Source organism: Anas platyrhynchos, chromosome 27 (assembly GCF_047663525.1).
Source record: "Anas platyrhynchos isolate ZD024472 breed Pekin duck chromosome 27, IASCAAS_PekinDuck_T2T, whole genome shotgun sequence".
Taxonomy (NCBI): domain Eukaryota; kingdom Metazoa; phylum Chordata; class Aves; order Anseriformes; family Anatidae; genus Anas; species Anas platyrhynchos.
This window is the reverse complement of record NC_092613.1, coordinates 4,540,957-4,558,034: the sequence shown is the minus strand read 5'-3', so window position 1 is coordinate 4,558,034 and position 17,078 is coordinate 4,540,957. Positions and strand designations below refer to the sequence as shown.

Genomic DNA, 17,078 nt, shown 5'->3' with positions numbered 1-17,078 from the left:
TTAAAGGGGGAAGAAGCCGATAGCAGGGTAACTGCTGCAGTTCTGCCGTGCTAAAAGCTGCTGGGTTTAATTCTGCCACACACGGTGTCATCTCTGCTCTCTTCCCTAGCAAGGTCTCTTAACAAAACCTTCCCAACTGCTTCATTAGGGGCAGGTGTAACGCTGGAAGGCGGCTGTGAGAACCAAACTGACTTCTGTCCTGCAGGAACCAGCAAATTCCAGCAAGCAGGACTGAAAAATGTTCCCCAGGTTGGTCGGTCCTGCCTCCCGACCAGGTGAGTGAGAGGTCCTGGGGCTGGGTGGGACGGCGTGCTGCCCCGTGCAGGCAAAGGCTGTGGGGTGGGGGCTGCTGGATGGGATGTGGAATTAGGGCTAAATGGGATTAATTGGGTGTGCAGTGGTGCTGTGCTTTTCCCTGCTGGGGTCTAAAGGTGGCGTGAGAAGCTGATCTGGGGCTCTGCAAGGAATTGGCTGTCTATTTCCAAACAAAAGGTCGCAGGGAAAATGTGCGACACAGTCAAGGCTTTTCCCTGTCTCAAGGAGACCAGCACGAAATCCAAAACGCTACCTTTTTTATTCAGAAGTCATTTCCTTGAAAGAAGGTGGTGTACAAACCCCAAGGAGCAGCAAATCGTCTCCCTGTTCCTCCCTCTCTTTCCCTGGCTCTGCTGATGGGCTCAAAAAAAACCCATGTCCAACAGGGCTCTTCCCAAAAAACCCTGTGAGAGCTGTGAGCTGACAGCGGACCCTCGTGTGAAAAGAACAACTGTAGAAAACCCAAAAAATTATGGGGGCAGATGTAGAGCTCCTGAAGAAGTCATTTTCGAAGGGCTTACATCCCTTGAAGCTGATGAGAGCAGTTCTAGGAGTCCCTGGGAAGAAAGAAAAAAAAAAAGGTCAGCTGTTGCCACCATTAAACCAGAGCAAAACGCCCAATTTTAAGCTCTTTGGCACTTGGCAAGGCGTGATGTTTTCCTAGCTCTGGGAGGCAAAGCAAAGCCAATTTCTCATTTAACCTCAAAGAAAACCCCTCGACATAGCACCAGGAGCTCTCGTTGCCGGTCCTTCATCGATCCCCAAAGCCCAGCAGTGCAGGAAACGTCAGAAATCCCCGTGGGCATCACTTACGTGGTGGTCGGCTGTCAGTCGTTGCCCTCCTCTGTAAAACAAAAAGGTAATTGCAGTGTTAATGAGGTGTTAATGGGATGTGGTAATAATACTGGTGCAGGTGTTTTGGGGGGTTTGTTTTTTGGGGTTGTTTTCCAAAAAGCTCAAAAAAACCAAACAGCCCATGGGGTTTCTTTGCTCTAGACTCAACCCAGGTATCTCTGCCTGGCATTTGCAGGGTGGGGGGCTCCATGAAGTCCTGCTCCAACCCGTGCTGCCTCTGTCGTGGTCACCCCACGAAGCAACCCCCCAAATAACCCCCATCCTTGGGGACGCGTGCTTGGCCCCAGCTGCCTTTTACCTTTGCTCTCCACTTTAAAATCCGACGGGAGGAGGTTGTCCTGCCGGTTGCCCAGCACGAAGGCCAGGAAGGAGAGGATGAGCGCGTCGAGGATGCCGATGATGCAGAGGATGTACGCCCAGCGCACGGTGCAGGCGCCCAGCGTGTATTTGTCCGTTTTGTCCCCGCACATGCGCCTCACCTCGCTCGAGTCCCAGCCGTCGGGGTAAATCAGGCAGCCGATCATCAGCCCCGTGGCTGCAAGGAGGGGGAGACGTCGCAGGTACTGCACGTGCAGGTGGGGAGGTTACAGGGAATAGCACAGCCACGACCACAAATATTTCAGGAAAAGTGCTAAAACCGGTTGGCAAGGCTTAAATATTCCCCAGGACCCAGAGGCAGGGGCTGTGCTCCATCCGAGCTGGGGATGGTGCAGTGTGGGCACGGCGCTGCCTTCCTACACCGCTGTTGCTTCTTCCAGCACTGGCCTTGTTGCCCCAAAATGAGGCCTCCTTCAAGCAAAACCGCTTTGGTTTTGCACGAACCACCCGAGTTTGTGCAAGGTGGAGAATTTTGTTGCTCTGTGCACGGCTGGATTTGGGTTTGCCAAGCCGGAGCCGCTGTCAGCAGCAGCAGCTTTGTGTGTGGGTTAATTCTGCTTGCTCAGCTGTGCTGGTTCCAGCCGGGGCTGAGAGCTGCCCGTGCTGGGAGCCCTCCCTGCCTGACCTTGGTGACCAACGTGGCCACTTGCCTGCGGTGTTTGCAGCTTTGCTGTGGGAGTCCTGCCACCAGCTGCCCAAGGACCACCTCCTGCCCCCTGTCCGTGGGTTTTCTGGCAGTGGTCAACCTGAAAATCCTTTCCGGGTGCTTGCCTTGTGCTCTGCTAAGGGTTTTTATTCCCCTAGCTTAGGGGAAGGAGAGCAGCAAGGACAGCGGGCAGCTTCCTAGGTCAGCACGGAGCATTTTTCATCATCTAGAAGCAGGCAGCCTCTCGTGTGCTTAATCACTCCTTGCTGTAGGTAATGGGTGAGGAAGGGCACAAGGACGGGGGAGGCTGGAAGGAAATTGCTTCTCCTGGGAGGACAAACCCTGGCACGTAGCAAACCTGAAGGTGGGATCTGCTCAGCTCCTGCTCCCTCTTTCCCAAATACAGCAGCCGCTGCATCCCCTGGTGCAGGAGGAAAGCTGTGATTTGGAGCCCTCAGCACTGTGGAAGAGCAAAAGGAAGAGCAGCAGCCCTGGGGGGACGCAGAGCCCCTTGGCTGTACCCCTGCACACCCTCTGCAGGGAACGAACCCCTCCGTTTGCTGGATCTGGTAGAGCCAAAACCTTGCAGTGATCTTCCCTCTTTCCATCCATGAGGGCTGGGGTTGGGATTGCACAGAAGATGCTGTTGAAACCCTAAGGAGCAGGTTTCAGAGCCTCTGCCTCGAGGAGCCTGAAGCAGAGGTTGGGGGGTCACCAGCAGGGAAGATTTGGGCATATCCACATGGCTGGAGCTGCCTGCACTTGTGCTTTTCTCCCCATCCAGCACAAAAATGTAGGTAGAAGCCCCAAATACGGCAGCAAAGCCTTTCCCTGCTCTCCCTGGGAGGCTGAGCTGCCCCAAGCCTCTTATCTAAATCTTCGCTTGAGCTCGTTTCTTGAGCTGGGAACTGGAGCAACCTCACGCTGCTGCCACCTGGGGAGCGTGGGGACAGCGCCTGGTCCCTGCATCAATGATTCAGGAGCTGCACAGGTTGGGGTTGGGTTTCAGCGGCGCTGGATCAGGCTGGGTTACCGATATCTCAGGTGTCTGGGGCCGGAGGGGGCTGCAAAGTGGGGTGGAGGGGTGTGAGGATGAGAAAAGTGGGAAAGGGGGGTGGTGGCACTGAGCCTGTGTTCAGTCCCTACACCTTACATCTGCCCCGTGCTCTTCTGCAGGGGACAGGGGAGGCACAAAAGGACCCAGCGATGCGCTCTCCATCTCCCTGCTGCATCCCCAATGCTCGGAGCATGGAGCCCTGCTCCCCGAGGGATGCTCTGAAGCACTGGTCCCACTGCGGTTTGGGGCCACCAGGGGCTGGGTCCCTCATCCCACGAGGTTTTGCAGCAGGATCAGTGCCCACATGCACTGAGTCCATCAGGTCTCAGCTGCACAGTGGCTGCTTTACCCACTGCAAATTCCTCCTCTAACCCGTCCAAGGGAGCGGAGCGGGCACAGAGGTTGTGCTGCTGTCCCTTTCCTGTCCAGCCCCACCGTGCCACAGTCGAGGGGGACCAGCAGCTCCCCACGGACCCCTCGCAGCCCTGCCCGTTACCCCCTGGCCCCGCTCACCTGCTGCCAGCTGCATCCAGGCGCAGACTTTGTAGACGGTGGCCGCGTTGCAGAAGAAGAAGAGGCTGAAGCAGAGGATGGAGCCGATGATGAGGAAGGTGGAGATGCCCACGAAGAACATCGCCGTCTTGAAGGCGCTGGAGGGGATGGTGCCGAAATCCAGGGGGCTGCCCTTGCAGATGAGCTCGCCGGTGAGCGCGTTGCCGATGCAGTAGGAGAAGAGGCCGAAGTAGCCGGCCTGGGGCGTGTCGATGCTGTCGCCGATCCAGTAGGGCTGGATGAAGGTCACCACCATCAGGATGGCGAAGCAGAGGGTGAAGAGGGCCCACAGCACGCCCATGGCCCTGGCGTTCCGCACGTAGTTGGTGTGATAGATCCGCGCCGCCTCCTGCGCCGGCAGCAGCTTGGGCATGGCCGGAGCGGGGACCCCACCGGGCCCCCAGCGGCCCCCGCCGCCCCCCGGGGTCTCCTCCCGGGGTCCCCTCCCGGCCCTGCCCCGCTCCGCCCCGGCCGAGAGCGGCGGCGGCGCCGCGGGGAGGCTCGGGCTGCGCCGGCGCGCCCCCCCCTCGCCGCCTCCGTTCCCCCTCCCCGGGACCGCCCCGGGAGGCGGCGGCGAGACCCCAGGCAGCGAGCAGGGATGGGGAGGGAAGGAGGCAGGGATGCGCCCCCGGGGTGTGCCCCAAGGATGCGCCCCGGTGCCTCTCGGATGTGCCCCGGTGCCCCAGGGATGCGCTCCAAGGATGCGCCCCCGGGATGTGCCTCCTGGATGCGCCCTGTGCCCCTCAGATGCGCCCCCAGGATGCGCTCCACGGCCCCGGGATATGCCCCTTGGATGTGCCTCTGGGATGTGCCCCCAATCGTGCCCCGGTGTCCTTGGGATTTGTCCCATTCCCCTCGGATGCACCCTGTGCCCAAACTGTGCACCCACCGGGCTGTGCCTCCGGGATATGCCCCATGTCCCCACCGTGTGCCCCCTGGATGTGCCCCGTGTCCCCAGGATGCGACCCTGGGATGTGCTTTGTGCACCCTACGTGCGCCCTGTGCCCCCCCCCTGCCCCCCGTGTGCCCACGGGATGCACCCCCATCCTCTATAACCCAAGAAGGGTGGGCACAGGGTGCATACCAAAGACGAGCACCGTGGATGCATCCCTGGGACACCACCTGTACCTCCACCACGTGCCTCAGCGAGCACCCCTGGATGTGCCCAGTGCCCTCATGTGCAGCCCACCGTGTACCCCATGCCCCAGGATGTGCCCTGCACCCCACTGTGCACCCCAGGATGCTCTCAGGGTCCCCTCTGGGATGTGTTCCGTGCCTGGGGATGCACCCCAGGACATGCTCTGTGCCCGGGGATGTGCTTCATGCCCCTGCTGTATGCCCCAGGTCCTTGCTGAGTGCACTGGGATGTGTGATGCACCCCAGGACACGTGCTGAGATGCCCCTGGGATGTGCTGTGCACCCCTTGTCGTGTCCCAGGATGTGTCCTGGGCTGTTCTGTGCACCCCAGCTGTGTGCCGAAGGCTGCTCCCCTCCACCCTCCCCAGCATCACCTCAGTCCTTTCCCCACTGGAGCACACACGGGGCCCTGTGGGTCCCAGCCCCAAGCCAGCAGGGCTGGTGGGGTGCAGGCAGGGAGGGGACGAGGTGCCAGGACCCCCCAGAGCACCCGTGGGCACCTCGGGGCCTTTTGCCAGGTGCCACCGTGGCGCTGCCCTGCAGCCAGGGCCAGCCTGAGCCTCACCCCCCGTGGCTGCCGAAGGTCAGGGCTGCCCGGGGCGTTAATCATTGCCCAGAGCAGCCGGGCTGACGTGGGTGCTAAAAGCTGTGCCATTCCCAGAGCTATTTTCCTCTCATTAGCCAAATGCCCCCCTGAAATGCACCCGCTGAAACACTGAGAGCAAACATCCAGGGGGTGCCGGGGGGACCTCGGTGGGCTCTGAGGCCCCGAGCGAGGTTGGCAGGGGGTGGGCTCGCTCCTGCCACACTTTGGGTTTCCTTAAGCGGGTTTCTTGGTGGTAACGTTGGGTCGATGGAGCAGCTGGGTTTGGGATTTGGTGTTTTCCCAGAGCTCCTGCTGTTCCATCGGGGCTCGGTTTGCCCTTGAAGCCCCATGCGAGCAGGGCAGTTAGGAGACAGTGGCTCATCCCAGCTCCCCGGGGCTCAGGGCGAAGGATTGCAGGGAGGATTGGTCCCCCCGTGGCAATCCCAGCGCTGTTATTCCACATCTGCTTTGGCCAAAGGCGCTGCCGTATGGCAGGGAGGCATCATCCCTGCAGGAAGGGCACCTGGGGACGGGACACATCATCCCCAGCTCTGTGCCATGCCGCCACCCGCGCTGGCACTGCACCCCGGGCAGCGAGGGCATCGCCGTTCCTCCACGGCAGCCCGGGGAAGGTTGGCTGTGATAGGAGAGGCTGCGTCAGCTGGCGGAGGTGCCGGCTATAAAGTGCCTTGCCACCCGCAGCAGAGCCCCGAGCGAGCCCACCATGGCGAGCACGCTGCAAATCGGCCTCCTCCTCTCCCTGGCGCTCCTGGCCCCAGCCCTGGCCGCGTCGCTTGAGCGAGGGCTCATCTTTAATTTGGTAAGAGGAGAAAAGCCTGTCCTCGCTGCAGCCAGGGAGCGTGGCGCTGGGGGTGCGGAGGTGGCCGCGATGTTGCATCTCTGGCGGTGGCCGTGGGGGTGTCCCGAGGTGATGGCTGCACCCCTGAGAGCAAATCTCTCTTGCAGCTGGGGAAACTGAGGCAGACAGGACGGTGCGCTGGGTTTCGCAGGGCTGTGAGGGATCTTTCCTGCTGCAGAGGGGCAGGGAAGCGATTCCAACACCTGCCCCAACCCCCTGGTTCCATGGCTGTGGTTTTGGGGGGGGGGGCGCTGAGCCAAACGTGGGGCTCACACCTCCCCTCGCCGCTGCAGGACACCGGGGAGCTGTGCCTGCAGAGTGCCCAGTGCAAGAGCGGCTGCTGCCAGCGCGACAGCGGGCTGAGCCTGGCACGGTGCGTGCCCAAGGCGGCCGAGCTCCAGGATTGCTCCCCGAAGGTAGGTGCCTGAGCAACGTGCTGTGTCCCCAGCCCGTCCCCGTGGGTCACCCCCCCAAGGTGGGGGGGCTGGGATGGCCCCTCTACCGTGCCCCCCGTCCCCGCAGAGCCTCTATGGGGTCTACTACAAGTGTCCCTGCGAGAGCGGCTTGACCTGCGACGCCGACAGGAGCATCGTGGGCTCCATCACCAACAGCGACTTCGGCATCTGCAGGGACAAGAACGACGTGGCGCGGTGAAGGACGTGAGCCCCCCCGGCACCCCCAGAACAAACCTGGTGTGGTCAGGGGGTTCTAGTAAAGAGCATTTCTGCTGTCGCAAGCCGGCGTTTTCACTCCATGTGTCCTGGCACGGGGCAGGGGCAGCGGGGCCAGAAGGTCCTGGGAAAGCCGCGGGGAGGCAGCTTTGTGTTTGGCGTGTGAAAAGGGGCATTGATCAGCGCTGTGGCCGAACGATAAGCCGGGGGCGTTCAGAAAAAGGGTGCAGGGGCCGGCAGTGAGGGAGCTGTGCTGGGTTTTATTTGCTTCTGCGAGCGCGGCGGCTGTGAACGTCCCCTAGGAAGCGGATTTGACGGAGGGCAAGACGTGATTCAGGGCAATGCTGCCTGCCCTGTGCCTGCTCAGGGCAGCGGCCACCTCCCCATCCAGCCTGTGCAACTGCAGCTTCATGACGAGTTTGCACGCCTGGACCTGCACCGTCAGGTCGGGGTGGACGAACATGACCATGAGGCGGTCGGCCAGGTCGGAGTTCTCGCCGAAAAGGACCTCGTAGAGGGAGCAGCTGTCGCTCTTGGGGCTCTTGCTCGGGCGGCGGGGCTGCGAGCAGCCCTCGTGCAGCACCTCCAGCAGCAGCAGCAGCTCCGAGAGCAGCTTCTCCGGCTGCGAGTTGTTCAAGAGGCTCAGGATTTCGGGCCGAACCTGGTTGAGGAAATGCTGGGAGACAGCGGCCAGGCTTGGGGCAGCCCCAGGGTGGAAACGAGGATGCAAATCCCCCTGCAAATCCCACCGGGCGCGGGGCCGGGGGCCGTACCTGGCAGTTGAGGATGTCGGGCAGGAGCTCTTCCATGCGGGACAGCGTGACCAGCAGCCTGAGGACCTGCAGCTGCAAAAAACACCAGGGATGAGGCTGGGAGGGTGGGCACGGTGCAGGGGGGGTCCCCACCGGGCACGGGGGGCAGCGTACCTGGATGTTGTGGTTGTCCAGCTGCAGGAAGCCCAGCAGGTTTGGCACCGTGCGGCGCAGCAGCGGCTCCATGTTGGGGGGCACGGGCAGCGCATTGAGCAGCTGCAGCGCCGCCAGATGCACCCCCACGTCCCGGGAGCAGGTGACCATATCCAGGATCTTGGGGTAATAATCCTGCGGGGATGGGGCGGGGGGCGATCAGGGAGCCGTGCACACCCAGACACGGTGGGGGGGCACAGGGGGTGTGAGGGGGGGAAGCACTGACCCGGATTTTGTCAGTGAACAGGGACCGGGTGACAAAAGCCCTGAGGGTGTTCAGCGCCTGGATCTTGGTGTCCCGGTTGTGGTCGTCCAGGCAGGAGGCCACCAGCTCGATGTGCTCCGGGCTGCAGGTGGGCTTCTGGAGGGAGACCAGAGCGGGATGGGATGGGAGAGAAATGGGATGGGGATGGGGTGGTGATAGGGATGGGATGGGGATGGGAACCGCAGCACCCCGGAGCGCAGCGGGGTGCCCTGGTGCTGTCCCCAAAGTGTCCACTTCACCTCCGTGTCCATCAGGTGGATGCAGCGGGCGATGCTGCGCAGGATGGCGCTGCGGGACCGGCCGTCCTGCTGCACCCTCAGCATTTCCAGCAGCTCCTCGCAGACTTTCCTGTTCAGAACCTCCTCCACGGGCAGCCCTGCGAGCAAGCGGGGAGCCACGGTCGCACCGGGGCGCAACGTGGTTCCCATGGAGAACCCAAATTTCGCTTGGGGTTCACGTCCCGCAGGAGGGGAAACTGAGGCAGGGAGGTGGCGGAGGGGGGACCCCGGTGGTCCTCTCCCACCCACCCTCCCGCTGGTCCGGGCTTTCCAGCCGGTAGCACTCGGTGCTGTCGGGCGCGCTGCTCAGCCCGTCCGCCACGGTTTTGTAGAGGAGGTAAATGGCCCCCGCGCCCGTGGCCACGCTCAGGACGTGGCGCCCCGTCCATGTCCCCCAGCACGCCGCCATCCCCGGCACCGCAGCCCCCGGAGCCCCAAGGGACCGGGGGGCTTCTAGAAGCAGAATCGTCCCCAGGGTGCGGAGCCTTGTGAGGTCAGGGGCAGCACCGGGACGGGGCGCACGTGGGTCCCCGATACCCCCTGAATACTGGAGACCCCCCCCCGTGCTGTCACTTTGTCACACCACCCGGGGACACGAAGCCACTGAGCTGGGGACGTGGGGTGGGGTGATCCCAGGGGAGCACCCGTGTCCCATGGGGGGGTCCTGTCCCTCTGCGCCCGGCGTGGGGGGTGGCACTGTGCCTGGGCACCCGCTGGGACATGGGGCTGGGGACGAGGAGCATGGGGCTGGGGACGTGGGACGCATGGCAGGGGACAGGGGACACATGGTAAGGGACATAGGGAAGGGGACGTGGAATATGGGGCAGGAGGCATGGGACAAATGGCAGGGGGCACGGGACACAGGGAAGGGGACAAGGGACACAGGACATGGGGAGGGGACATGGGGAGGGGACATGTGCCATATGGCAGGGCCGTGGGACGTGGCGCATATCCCCAGCCCTGCCACCTGCTCGGGGCTCAGCACCCCAAGGTGCCAGCAGGGAGGTGCTGCCCCCCCCCCCAGGGCACTTACTGGGCATACTGGGCATACTGGGAGCGCCACCAGGGGCTCTGCACCCTTGGCATGGGCAGGATGCGGCCAGCGCAGGCAGCACCAGCAGAGGGCAGCCCCCACCTCCCCGAACACCCCCCAGAGCCCTGCGGACCCCCCCAGCCCCATAGGGAGGGGGGATGCTCAGATTTGGGGGCCCTGCCGTGCTCCCCGACCCCTCTTTTGGGGTCACCCTTTACCAGATTGGGGGGGGACCCCTGGGAGGGGGCACAGCCTGGGCCATGCCCTGGATATGACAGATTTTTTTGGGGGGGTGGGAACATCTTCCTGGCCCTGGTAGGGAAATACTGGCGAGGTTGGGAGAGTTGAGGGAGGGGGGGGGTTAGGGAAGGGTGGCAGCACCCCCCAAAAAATTTAAAACCTCAAACCCTCATCCTATTTCTGGGTGAGCAGCGGCTCGATTTTGGCAGCTCCCCGCGGCCGCCTGAGTCACGGCGTTAACAAACACAGGAAGGGGCCCTGGTGCCTGTGGGGTGCTGCAAGCCCCGGGGGGGGCACCCCGAGCTTTGGGGGGGGGGGCACATGCACAGAGCAGCCGTGTGCTGGCAGATGATCCCCCAAAAAATTTAATTTTTTTTTTTTTTTTTGGGGGGTGGGGGGTGCCGCCGCGTCCCCCCCCAGCTCCGAACGGAGCTGGGGGGGGACGCGGCGGCACCCCCCACCCCCCCAAAAAAAAAAAAAAAAAATTGACCTGGGGGGGTTTGAGGGATGCCCCCACCACCAACACTCACTACTTTGCACGGCCATGCGATGCAAACGGGGGCAAACCCATAAATCCCCCCCCCAAAAAAAAAAGCCCCATGCACCCCACTTTGCCCCGCAGCGGGATGCCCACAGCGGGGTGACCCCGCTCCCCCCACACCCCAAAACCACCCCGCACCCCCTGCGCCCCCTTAAAGCCAATCGAGGGGGCACCGAGGGGGGGACACCCGGCGATGTTCCCGTGTCCCCCCCGTGCCCCCCCCCCGCCGGGGCTGTTTTTAACAGGAGGGTACAGGATGTTCTGCTCGCTCTTGCACAGCCTCGCTCCCGCTCCCCAACCTCCCTCCTCCCTCGCTCTCCCCCCCCCTTTCCTGCCGGCCCCATGGCCTTCACCTCGTCTTCGCCGCGCTGCTTTAACCCTTTTTCTTGCAAAAAGGCTGTTTTTTTTTTATTTTTTTTATTTTTTTAATTATTCCTATTATTATTCCTACCCTTACTCTTATTACCATCACTCTTACTTTAATCATTATTATTATTACCACTACAATTATTATTATCACTCCTGTTATTATTACCACCATTGCTGTTATTTTTATTATTATTATGAGCAGTATTTCCTCGAGGCTCCCTTTCCACCCCCCCAGCCCCCCCTCAGGGGCTCCCCACCGCACTCAGGACACCCCCAGCAGCCATCCCTCCCCAAAATCCCCCCACAAGGATTGCCCTGATCCTTCCTGCGTGGCATTAACCCCCCCAGACCCCCGGTCCCTGCAGAGGAGCGCCCCCCCCAGCAGGATTTTAGCACCCAGGTGGGTGCCCCCCCCCCCCAATTCCCAGCCTTGGGCAGGGGCCCGATCCTGCATCAGGAGCACGGGGACGGCAGCGGGATGGGATCAGCCCCCGTGGCATCGGGGTTCGAGGGTCCCAAAAGATTCGGGGGCTCCATGAAGGGTGCGAGGGGGGGGTCATTGGTGCACCCCGGGGTTGCCCCAGGAGGATTTTGGGGCCGGGTCTGATTTTTCCCCACCTCCGGATGCGGGGAAGCCCCAAATCCTTGGGCTGCTGCCCAAATCCGCCTCCACGCACCCACAGCACCCGGGCGGGGGTTGCGGGGGCCGATCCTGCACCCATGGGGCACCCCCCCCCAGCCCCGGCCCCTTTTTGGGGTTTGCTTCAGTCCTGGGGGGGGTTTGCACAGCCCCGGGGAGAGGGCTCGGGGCTGGCATTGGCACCACGGTGGCGGCGTTTGGAACTTTCACTGGAGGAAAAACAACCTTTCTAGCAAAAAAAAAAAAAAAAGCAAAATTCATGAAAAGCTCTCGCTGGTTTTCCTCTTCTTGCCAAAACCAATTGTTGAAGATTTTTTTTAATTTTTTTTTTCCCCGGCCTCTCCCGTTTTTGCTTTCGCATGTGGCAGGGGGAACAATGTCCCTCGTGGGGTTTTCTGCTCTTAGGTTCCCCCCCCCCCCCCAGAGCTGGAAGAAGGACGGGTGCTGGCCCTGCCTGGGTGTCCCCCCCCCCTCCTGTCCCCTCCTTTAGGGCTGCTGCAGGGGAACATCCCAGGGGATAAAGGGATGGGGGCACCCCAAAACCACCCGGCGGGGCCGAGCGGTGCCCAGCAGTGCCACGTCTGGCCCCGAGCCCCCCCCCGGGAGCAGGGCAGGACTTGCTGCTGCTTGGAAAGGGCAAAAAATGAAAAATTCCCCCAAATTCTGAGGGGTTGGGGGCAATGCTGGGGGCTGGGTGAGGTGCCAGGGGGTGGTGCACAGGGGGGGCGCACGGGGGGCCGTGTTTGGGGTGATGCTGAAGGGGATGCTGGTGGCTTATGCTGGGGGGGGGACACTGGTGGGAGACAAAACTGGGGGCTGCTGCAGTGGGGTACGAGGTTGGGGGTGAGCTGAAATGGGGAGACTGGGGGGACAAAATGGGGGGGCAGCTGAAATGGGGGCGATGTTTGGGGTGACACAGGGGGCGATGCCACCTGGGGAGGGGGTGCCACCATCCATGGCGACCTGAGCAGGGACCCAACCCCTTTACGGGGCCTTTCCAGCACTGGGGAGGCGAATTCCTCCCTGCGACCCCCTTCCAGGCAGCAGGCAGCTCCCCCTTTTATCCCCTAGGGAACCCCCCCCAGGGACACCCCCCCACCCCGGGCAGGAGCCAGGGCTGGCCGCAGCCCCGCGGAGCGGTTTCCCTCGCACACCCACTTCCCCGGCTGCTGACTCAGGCTGTTCCCTGCTCTCCCGCGCCCGGTACATCGCGTCCCCACGCCGGGCGCCTGGCACGCCGCCCGCCCGCCTCGCCCGCGAGGTGCCGCACGCTGCGGGGTCAGGGTCCGGCTTCTTTAGGGAGACCCCCCCCTCTCCGAGCACCCTCCCCAAGCCATGAGCTGCAGGGCAGGGATGTGTTTTTTCGGGATTTATTTTATTTTATTTTGGGGGGTGGGATGCAACCAACATAACCGAGGTGTCCCTATAACCACTCGGGCACATCGGGGGGTCCGGCGATGCGTCCCCACCCCACGGCACATCCCCAAGGGGTTGTGCACCCTTCACCCCCCCCTGCCACCCAAATCCTCACGGCGGGACGAGGCCAGGGGGCCCCGGCAGAGGCTGGTACAGTTCGTTACGTCCCGGCCGGAATGTACTTTGTGCTACCAGTGGCCCCCGGCCAGCGCGGCGGGGCCGGACGTTATTTATAATCCCCGCTCCGGCCCCGCTGCATCCTGCGCCCGGCGCTCGGGGCGTTATCTCTGGCGGTTTCCCCCCCGCGCCGGGTGCAGGAGGGAGCCTCAGACCCTTCCCCCCTCTCTCAATGCATTAACACTCGCGTCATGTTTAATAATAATTCGGGTTTTTAATTTTTTTTTTCCCCCTGGAGGAGGGAGAACCTCGGCAATGTGCGCGTCCTGCGGCCGGGGAAAAGCCGTCCCGGTGGGAGCTGCTGGAAGGAAACGCCGCCGGCCTCGGGGCTGGGGACATTGATCCAGCCCCAGCTGGAGGCAACGCAAATTTGGATCCCAACCTGGAAATTTTGGGGTTTGAAACGCACGTGGAAAGGCCCAGGGCTGGCGGTGTCGGAGGTGGCAGGGCAGGATCCGGCCTGCGGTGGCGCAGGGGCACGAGCGGGGTGCTGGGTCCCCACGTGTGTGGGTGCCGCGGGTGCCTCGTCCCCGCTCAGCGGCACCGTTTTGCTGCAGGAACCGGGGTCAGAGCGGGGCGAGGAGGCTCGCAGGGCCGGATCTGGCCATGAGCGCATCCGGCCACCTCGCCGGTAGGAAGAATTTGGGGGGATTTCCTGCAAAAAACAGCTCTGCGGCCCCTGCGGTCAGGCAGCTCTGCACTGAGCGGCTGTGCTGGCCCTGCTGCTTCCCCTGTGTCCCCACGTCCCCGTGTCCCCACGTCCCTGCGTCCCCATATTTCCGTGTCCCCACGTCCCTATGTCCTCACATCCCCAAGTCCCCATATTTCCGTGTCCCCATGTCCCCATGTCCCCACTTCCCCATGTCCCCATGTCCCTGTGTCCCCACTTCCCCGTGTCCCCATATCCCTGTATCCCCTCAGCCCTGTGTCCCTACGTCCCCATATCCCCATTTCCCTGCGTCCCCACGTCCCCTCCCCATCCCGCACATCCCCGTGTCCCCATATCCCCCTGTCCCCATGCCCCCTGTGTCCCCAACTCCCCATATCCCCACATCCCCACGTCCTCATTTCCCCATTTCCCCCCCAACCCCACGTCCCCCCCCAGTCCCCAAATCCCCATGTGTGTCCCAACATCCCCATGTCCCCATATCCCCCTGTCTCCGTGTCCCCACGTCCCCCCCCCTGTCCCCACATCCCCCCCCGGGTCCCCACGTCCCCAGCACCCTCCCGTCCCCGCCGCGGGCGCAGCTGCACCTCCGGCAGCGGGGACGCGGTGTACCCGTGCTGCCTGTTGTGCAACGCCGCCTGCGCCTCCGTAAACACCCGGCTCCCGCGCCGCCACCGCCGCCTCCCCATTACCCCCCCCCCCGCATCTGGGGCCAAAACCGGGGCACACCCTGAGGGGGTGCCATGGGAGGGGGGGCACAAAAAGCCGCTTTTCTCCCCCAAAAAATCAAGCTCGGGGCTGAAATCTAAGCAGCGGAGGCTGGGATGGATTCGGTCCCGCCGGTGAGCGAGGATCATACGGGGAGGGGATCCCCGGGGGGGGGGGGATCGATGGAAGCCGGGGTGCGGGAGGAAGCCGGAGCAATGCGACGTGCTTTGATCTCCAACGCGCTCGGGAGATTTCACTGCTGCGGCTTGCGGGGCCGCAGCCAGCAGCCGGTTATTTTTAGAAGACACAGATGAATAAAAATATCTCCTATTTTATTTTACTTTTATTTTTTCCCCCACCACCACCCCGTTGTTGCAGCCTCCTCCCCGACATCGCGCGAGGTGCCCGGGGACCACCACCAGGACGGGGCTGTCGGCCTCGGGGTGGGGGTCGGGGCTCTGACCCCCCCCTACCCGCCCCCAAATTTCGGCCAGGGGTGAAGTCTCCTCCGGTCCCTGTCCCTCGGGGACCAGTGACAGCAACGCGGGCTCCTCAGGCAGGCCGCGCATGGCCAGCTGGGTGGCGAGGGGAACAAGCAGTGCCCCTGGCAGCCCCGGCAGCGCCTTCGGGGATTATTTATGGCATTTCGCTCCCGAGGAGCACATTTCCTCCTGGGACGGGACAGGAGGGACAGGGCACCGGGGTGGGGGTCATGCACCCAGCCCCCGGCGCTGCATTTGCTGCATTTTGCATGGATTTCTGGGTTAAACCCCCAAATCAGGTGATTTATTTTTCCCCTTGCTGCAAAGCTTATGGGGTGCCGCGCTGCACCGTGGCCTCGTCCCCGTCATTCACCCAAACACCTCAGGCTCCTCGTCCCCCTCTGGGACAACCCCACTGTGGCCCCTCTCCCATCTTTTCCCCTTCCCTCCATCACCTCCAGCCCCACCGGGTGGTCTCGGGGGGGCTCCGGGGCTCCCACGGTGGCTCCAGGGGTGGCAAATGGAGAAAAATCCCGGCTCAGCTCTGCGGCCCCACAACTCCGGAGCGTGGCGGGGTCGGAGCTCAGCGTGGGGTCTTGCACAACGCCTGTGCTGCAACACCCAGGCACGGGCGGGTGAAGCGAGGCCGGGGCTGGATCCGTGAATTTCCTGGCTTCCCAAAGCCGACGTCAGCCCCCGCTCCCTTCACGCCTCAAAGCAAATTTCCTCGCGAGCGGGGCCGCGACATCGGGGTGGGCGAGGACAGGGCCGCGGCCCCGTAGTGGTGCTGGTGTCGCAGCCACTGCAAAGATTTATTAGAAATAACCCTCCTGTGCTTTCTAACCATATATTTTCTTATTTTTGTCTCTGCAAACACATTCATCGTTCCCGTGGTGTGAAGCAGGCCGCAGCCCCCGGCACCGCCGCCGGCCTGGTGCAATCCTACAGGGCCTCGGCCTCTGCCCCCAGTATGCAGTCAGGGAGCTGGGACCCCAAATATTGATCCGGTGAAGAGGAATTGAAAGCTGTCAGAGGCCGGGCAGGAAATATTCGAGGCCAGAGCCCGGATCCAGACACTGAGGCAGTGCCTTGGGCAGTGCTGGGAGTGCTGGATCCACTGGGGTCACGTTAGGCGAGGAAAAGCCCTCCTAAATGAACCAAATCTGCCACTTTTTTTTGAAGGCGGGCTTTCTTTTTTACTCCGTGTTGCCATTTAGGGCCGGTTTTATCTAAATTACAGCTGGCAAAGCCTAGTTCAGCAGCAGGGGCCAGCCCTGTGGGAGCACCTCGGTGCCGCGGCCCCGTGGGGGATTTTATGGGGTCAAGACGTAAGGAGCAGGTTGGGAGTGGGGGCACCGGGTCAAGCACAATCCCAATAAAATCCCACACATTATAACCACCCCCCCCCCAGGTCATTAAACCCCTGTTTTCAGTCTGCCCAGGGCTAAAATCCCCCCAGGGTCCATTTTTTTTGGCCCTTCCTGGTCCAGGCGCTGCAATTTCCTGACCAGGCCAAAGCGGCGCTGGGCTTCGCATTTCCAACGCGCTTCGTTTTTCCCTAAAAAAAAGGGGTATTTTGAGGCAGCACGTAGGAAAAATCTTATCAGGGTTACCGTGAACGGGAACATTTCTGCCTGTCCCCACAGCCGACACGTCCCCCCAGAACAATGCCCCCCAGCACCAGCTCCTGGGGGGTGTTATTTCTGATTATTATTTATTAATTATTATTATTTATTATTTGTTATTTATTATTTATTATTTATTTTCCCGGGGTGTTGGGGTGCCCATGGGACATTTCTGGGGCTGGGGTCCCCGGAGGGACATTGCATGGGGCCACAGGACTGGGGGCTGGGCTGTGGCAGCACCCGGGGGGGGGAGCTTGGGGGCACCGGGACTGGGGTGGCCTCGGGGGCGTTGCACCCCCCTGGGACACTGCATGGGGACAAGACCCCCCAGGGGGGAATTGCATGGGGCTGCTCCCCCCAGGGGCATTGCACGGGGACAAGACTCCCCCAGGACATCGCACAGAGCCCCCCCCCGGGGGGAATTGCATGGAGCTGCACCCCCTGGGAACATCACATGGGGACAGGACCCCCCTGGGGGCATTGCACGGGGCTGAGACCCCCCCCCAGGACATTGCATGGGGATAAGACCCCCCCGGGGAGAACTGCATGGGGATGAGACCCCCCCAGGGGGAATTGCATGGGGTTAAGACCCCCCCCAGTACACTGCAGAGGGACA

The 17,078-nt window shown here is 62.4% G+C and overlaps 3 protein-coding genes across 4 annotated transcripts; 1 reads left to right on the top strand and 2 right to left on the bottom strand.

Moving 5' to 3' along the window:
• Positions 1-555: 555 nt before the first annotated feature.
• On the bottom strand, positions 556-4,324 carry LHFPL5 (LHFPL tetraspan subfamily member 5). The gene is made up of 4 exons (XM_027444730.3): positions 3,765-4,324; positions 1,469-1,705; positions 1,129-1,159; positions 556-872 (listed from the first exon to the last, which is right to left on the bottom strand). The coding sequence occupies exons 1-3, from the start codon at positions 4,174-4,176 to the stop codon at positions 1,143-1,145; spliced, it is 666 nt and encodes a 221-aa protein (XP_027300531.1). The 5' UTR covers positions 4,177-4,324; the 3' UTR covers positions 556-872; positions 1,129-1,142.
• Positions 4,325-4,451: 127 nt separating this feature from the next.
• Positions 4,452-7,121, top strand: CLPS (colipase). The gene is made up of 3 exons (XM_027444731.3): positions 4,452-6,346; positions 6,679-6,801; positions 6,908-7,121. Exons 1-3 carry the CDS (start codon positions 6,251-6,253, stop codon positions 7,037-7,039), a joined length of 351 nt encoding a protein of 116 aa, XP_027300532.1. The 5' UTR covers positions 4,452-6,250; the 3' UTR covers positions 7,040-7,121.
• A 175-nt stretch (positions 7,122-7,296) lies between these two features.
• On the bottom strand, positions 7,297-15,500 carry ARMC12 (armadillo repeat containing 12). Of its 2 annotated transcripts, none has more exons than XM_072028249.1 (6): positions 15,293-15,500; positions 8,526-8,662; positions 8,248-8,382; positions 7,983-8,156; positions 7,830-7,901; positions 7,297-7,717 (listed from the first exon to the last, which is right to left on the bottom strand). In XM_072028249.1, exons 2-6 carry the CDS (start codon positions 8,607-8,609, stop codon positions 7,355-7,357), a joined length of 828 nt encoding a protein of 275 aa, XP_071884350.1. In that variant the 5' UTR covers positions 8,610-8,662; positions 15,293-15,500; the 3' UTR covers positions 7,297-7,354. The 2 variants fall into 2 exon arrangements, with proteins under 2 accessions (XP_071884350.1, XP_027300526.3); XM_027444725.3 differs by lacking the exon at positions 15,293-15,500 and adding an exon at positions 8,814-9,296.
• Between the last annotated feature and the right edge of the window lie 1,578 nt (positions 15,501-17,078).

What these genes read in the sequence shown, in the direction of transcription:
- LHFPL5 (XM_027444730.3), bottom strand. Translation starts at nt 4,176, where the DNA reads ATGCCCAAGCTGCTGCCGGCGCAGGAGGCGGCGCGGATCTATCACACC. An exon ending in CTGGATGCAGCTGGCAGCAG is followed by an intron (nt 1,706 to 3,764) that starts GTGAGCGGGGCC and finishes CCCTCCTTGCAG; the next exon opens with CCACGGGGCTGATGATCGGC.
- CLPS (XM_027444731.3), top strand. Translation starts at nt 6,251, where the DNA reads ATGGCGAGCACGCTGCAAATCGGCCTCCTCCTCTCCCTGGCGCTCCTG. An exon ending in GAGGGCTCATCTTTAATTTG is followed by an intron (nt 6,347 to 6,678) that starts GTAAGAGGAGAA and finishes TCGCCGCTGCAG; the next exon opens with GACACCGGGGAGCTGTGCCT. An exon ending in TCCAGGATTGCTCCCCGAAG is followed by an intron (nt 6,802 to 6,907) that starts GTAGGTGCCTGA and finishes CCGTCCCCGCAG; the next exon opens with AGCCTCTATGGGGTCTACTA.
- ARMC12 (XM_027444725.3), bottom strand. Translation starts at nt 8,973, where the DNA reads ATGGCGGCGTGCTGGGGGACATGGACGGGGCGCCACGTCCTGAGCGTG. An exon ending in TCCACCTGATGGACACGGAG is followed by an intron (nt 8,383 to 8,525) that starts GTGAAGTGGACA and finishes GTCTCCCTCCAG; the next exon opens with AAGCCCACCTGCAGCCCGGA. An exon ending in CCGACATCCTCAACTGCCAG is followed by an intron (nt 7,718 to 7,829) that starts GTACGGCCCCCG and finishes TTCCTCAACCAG; the next exon opens with GTTCGGCCCGAAATCCTGAG.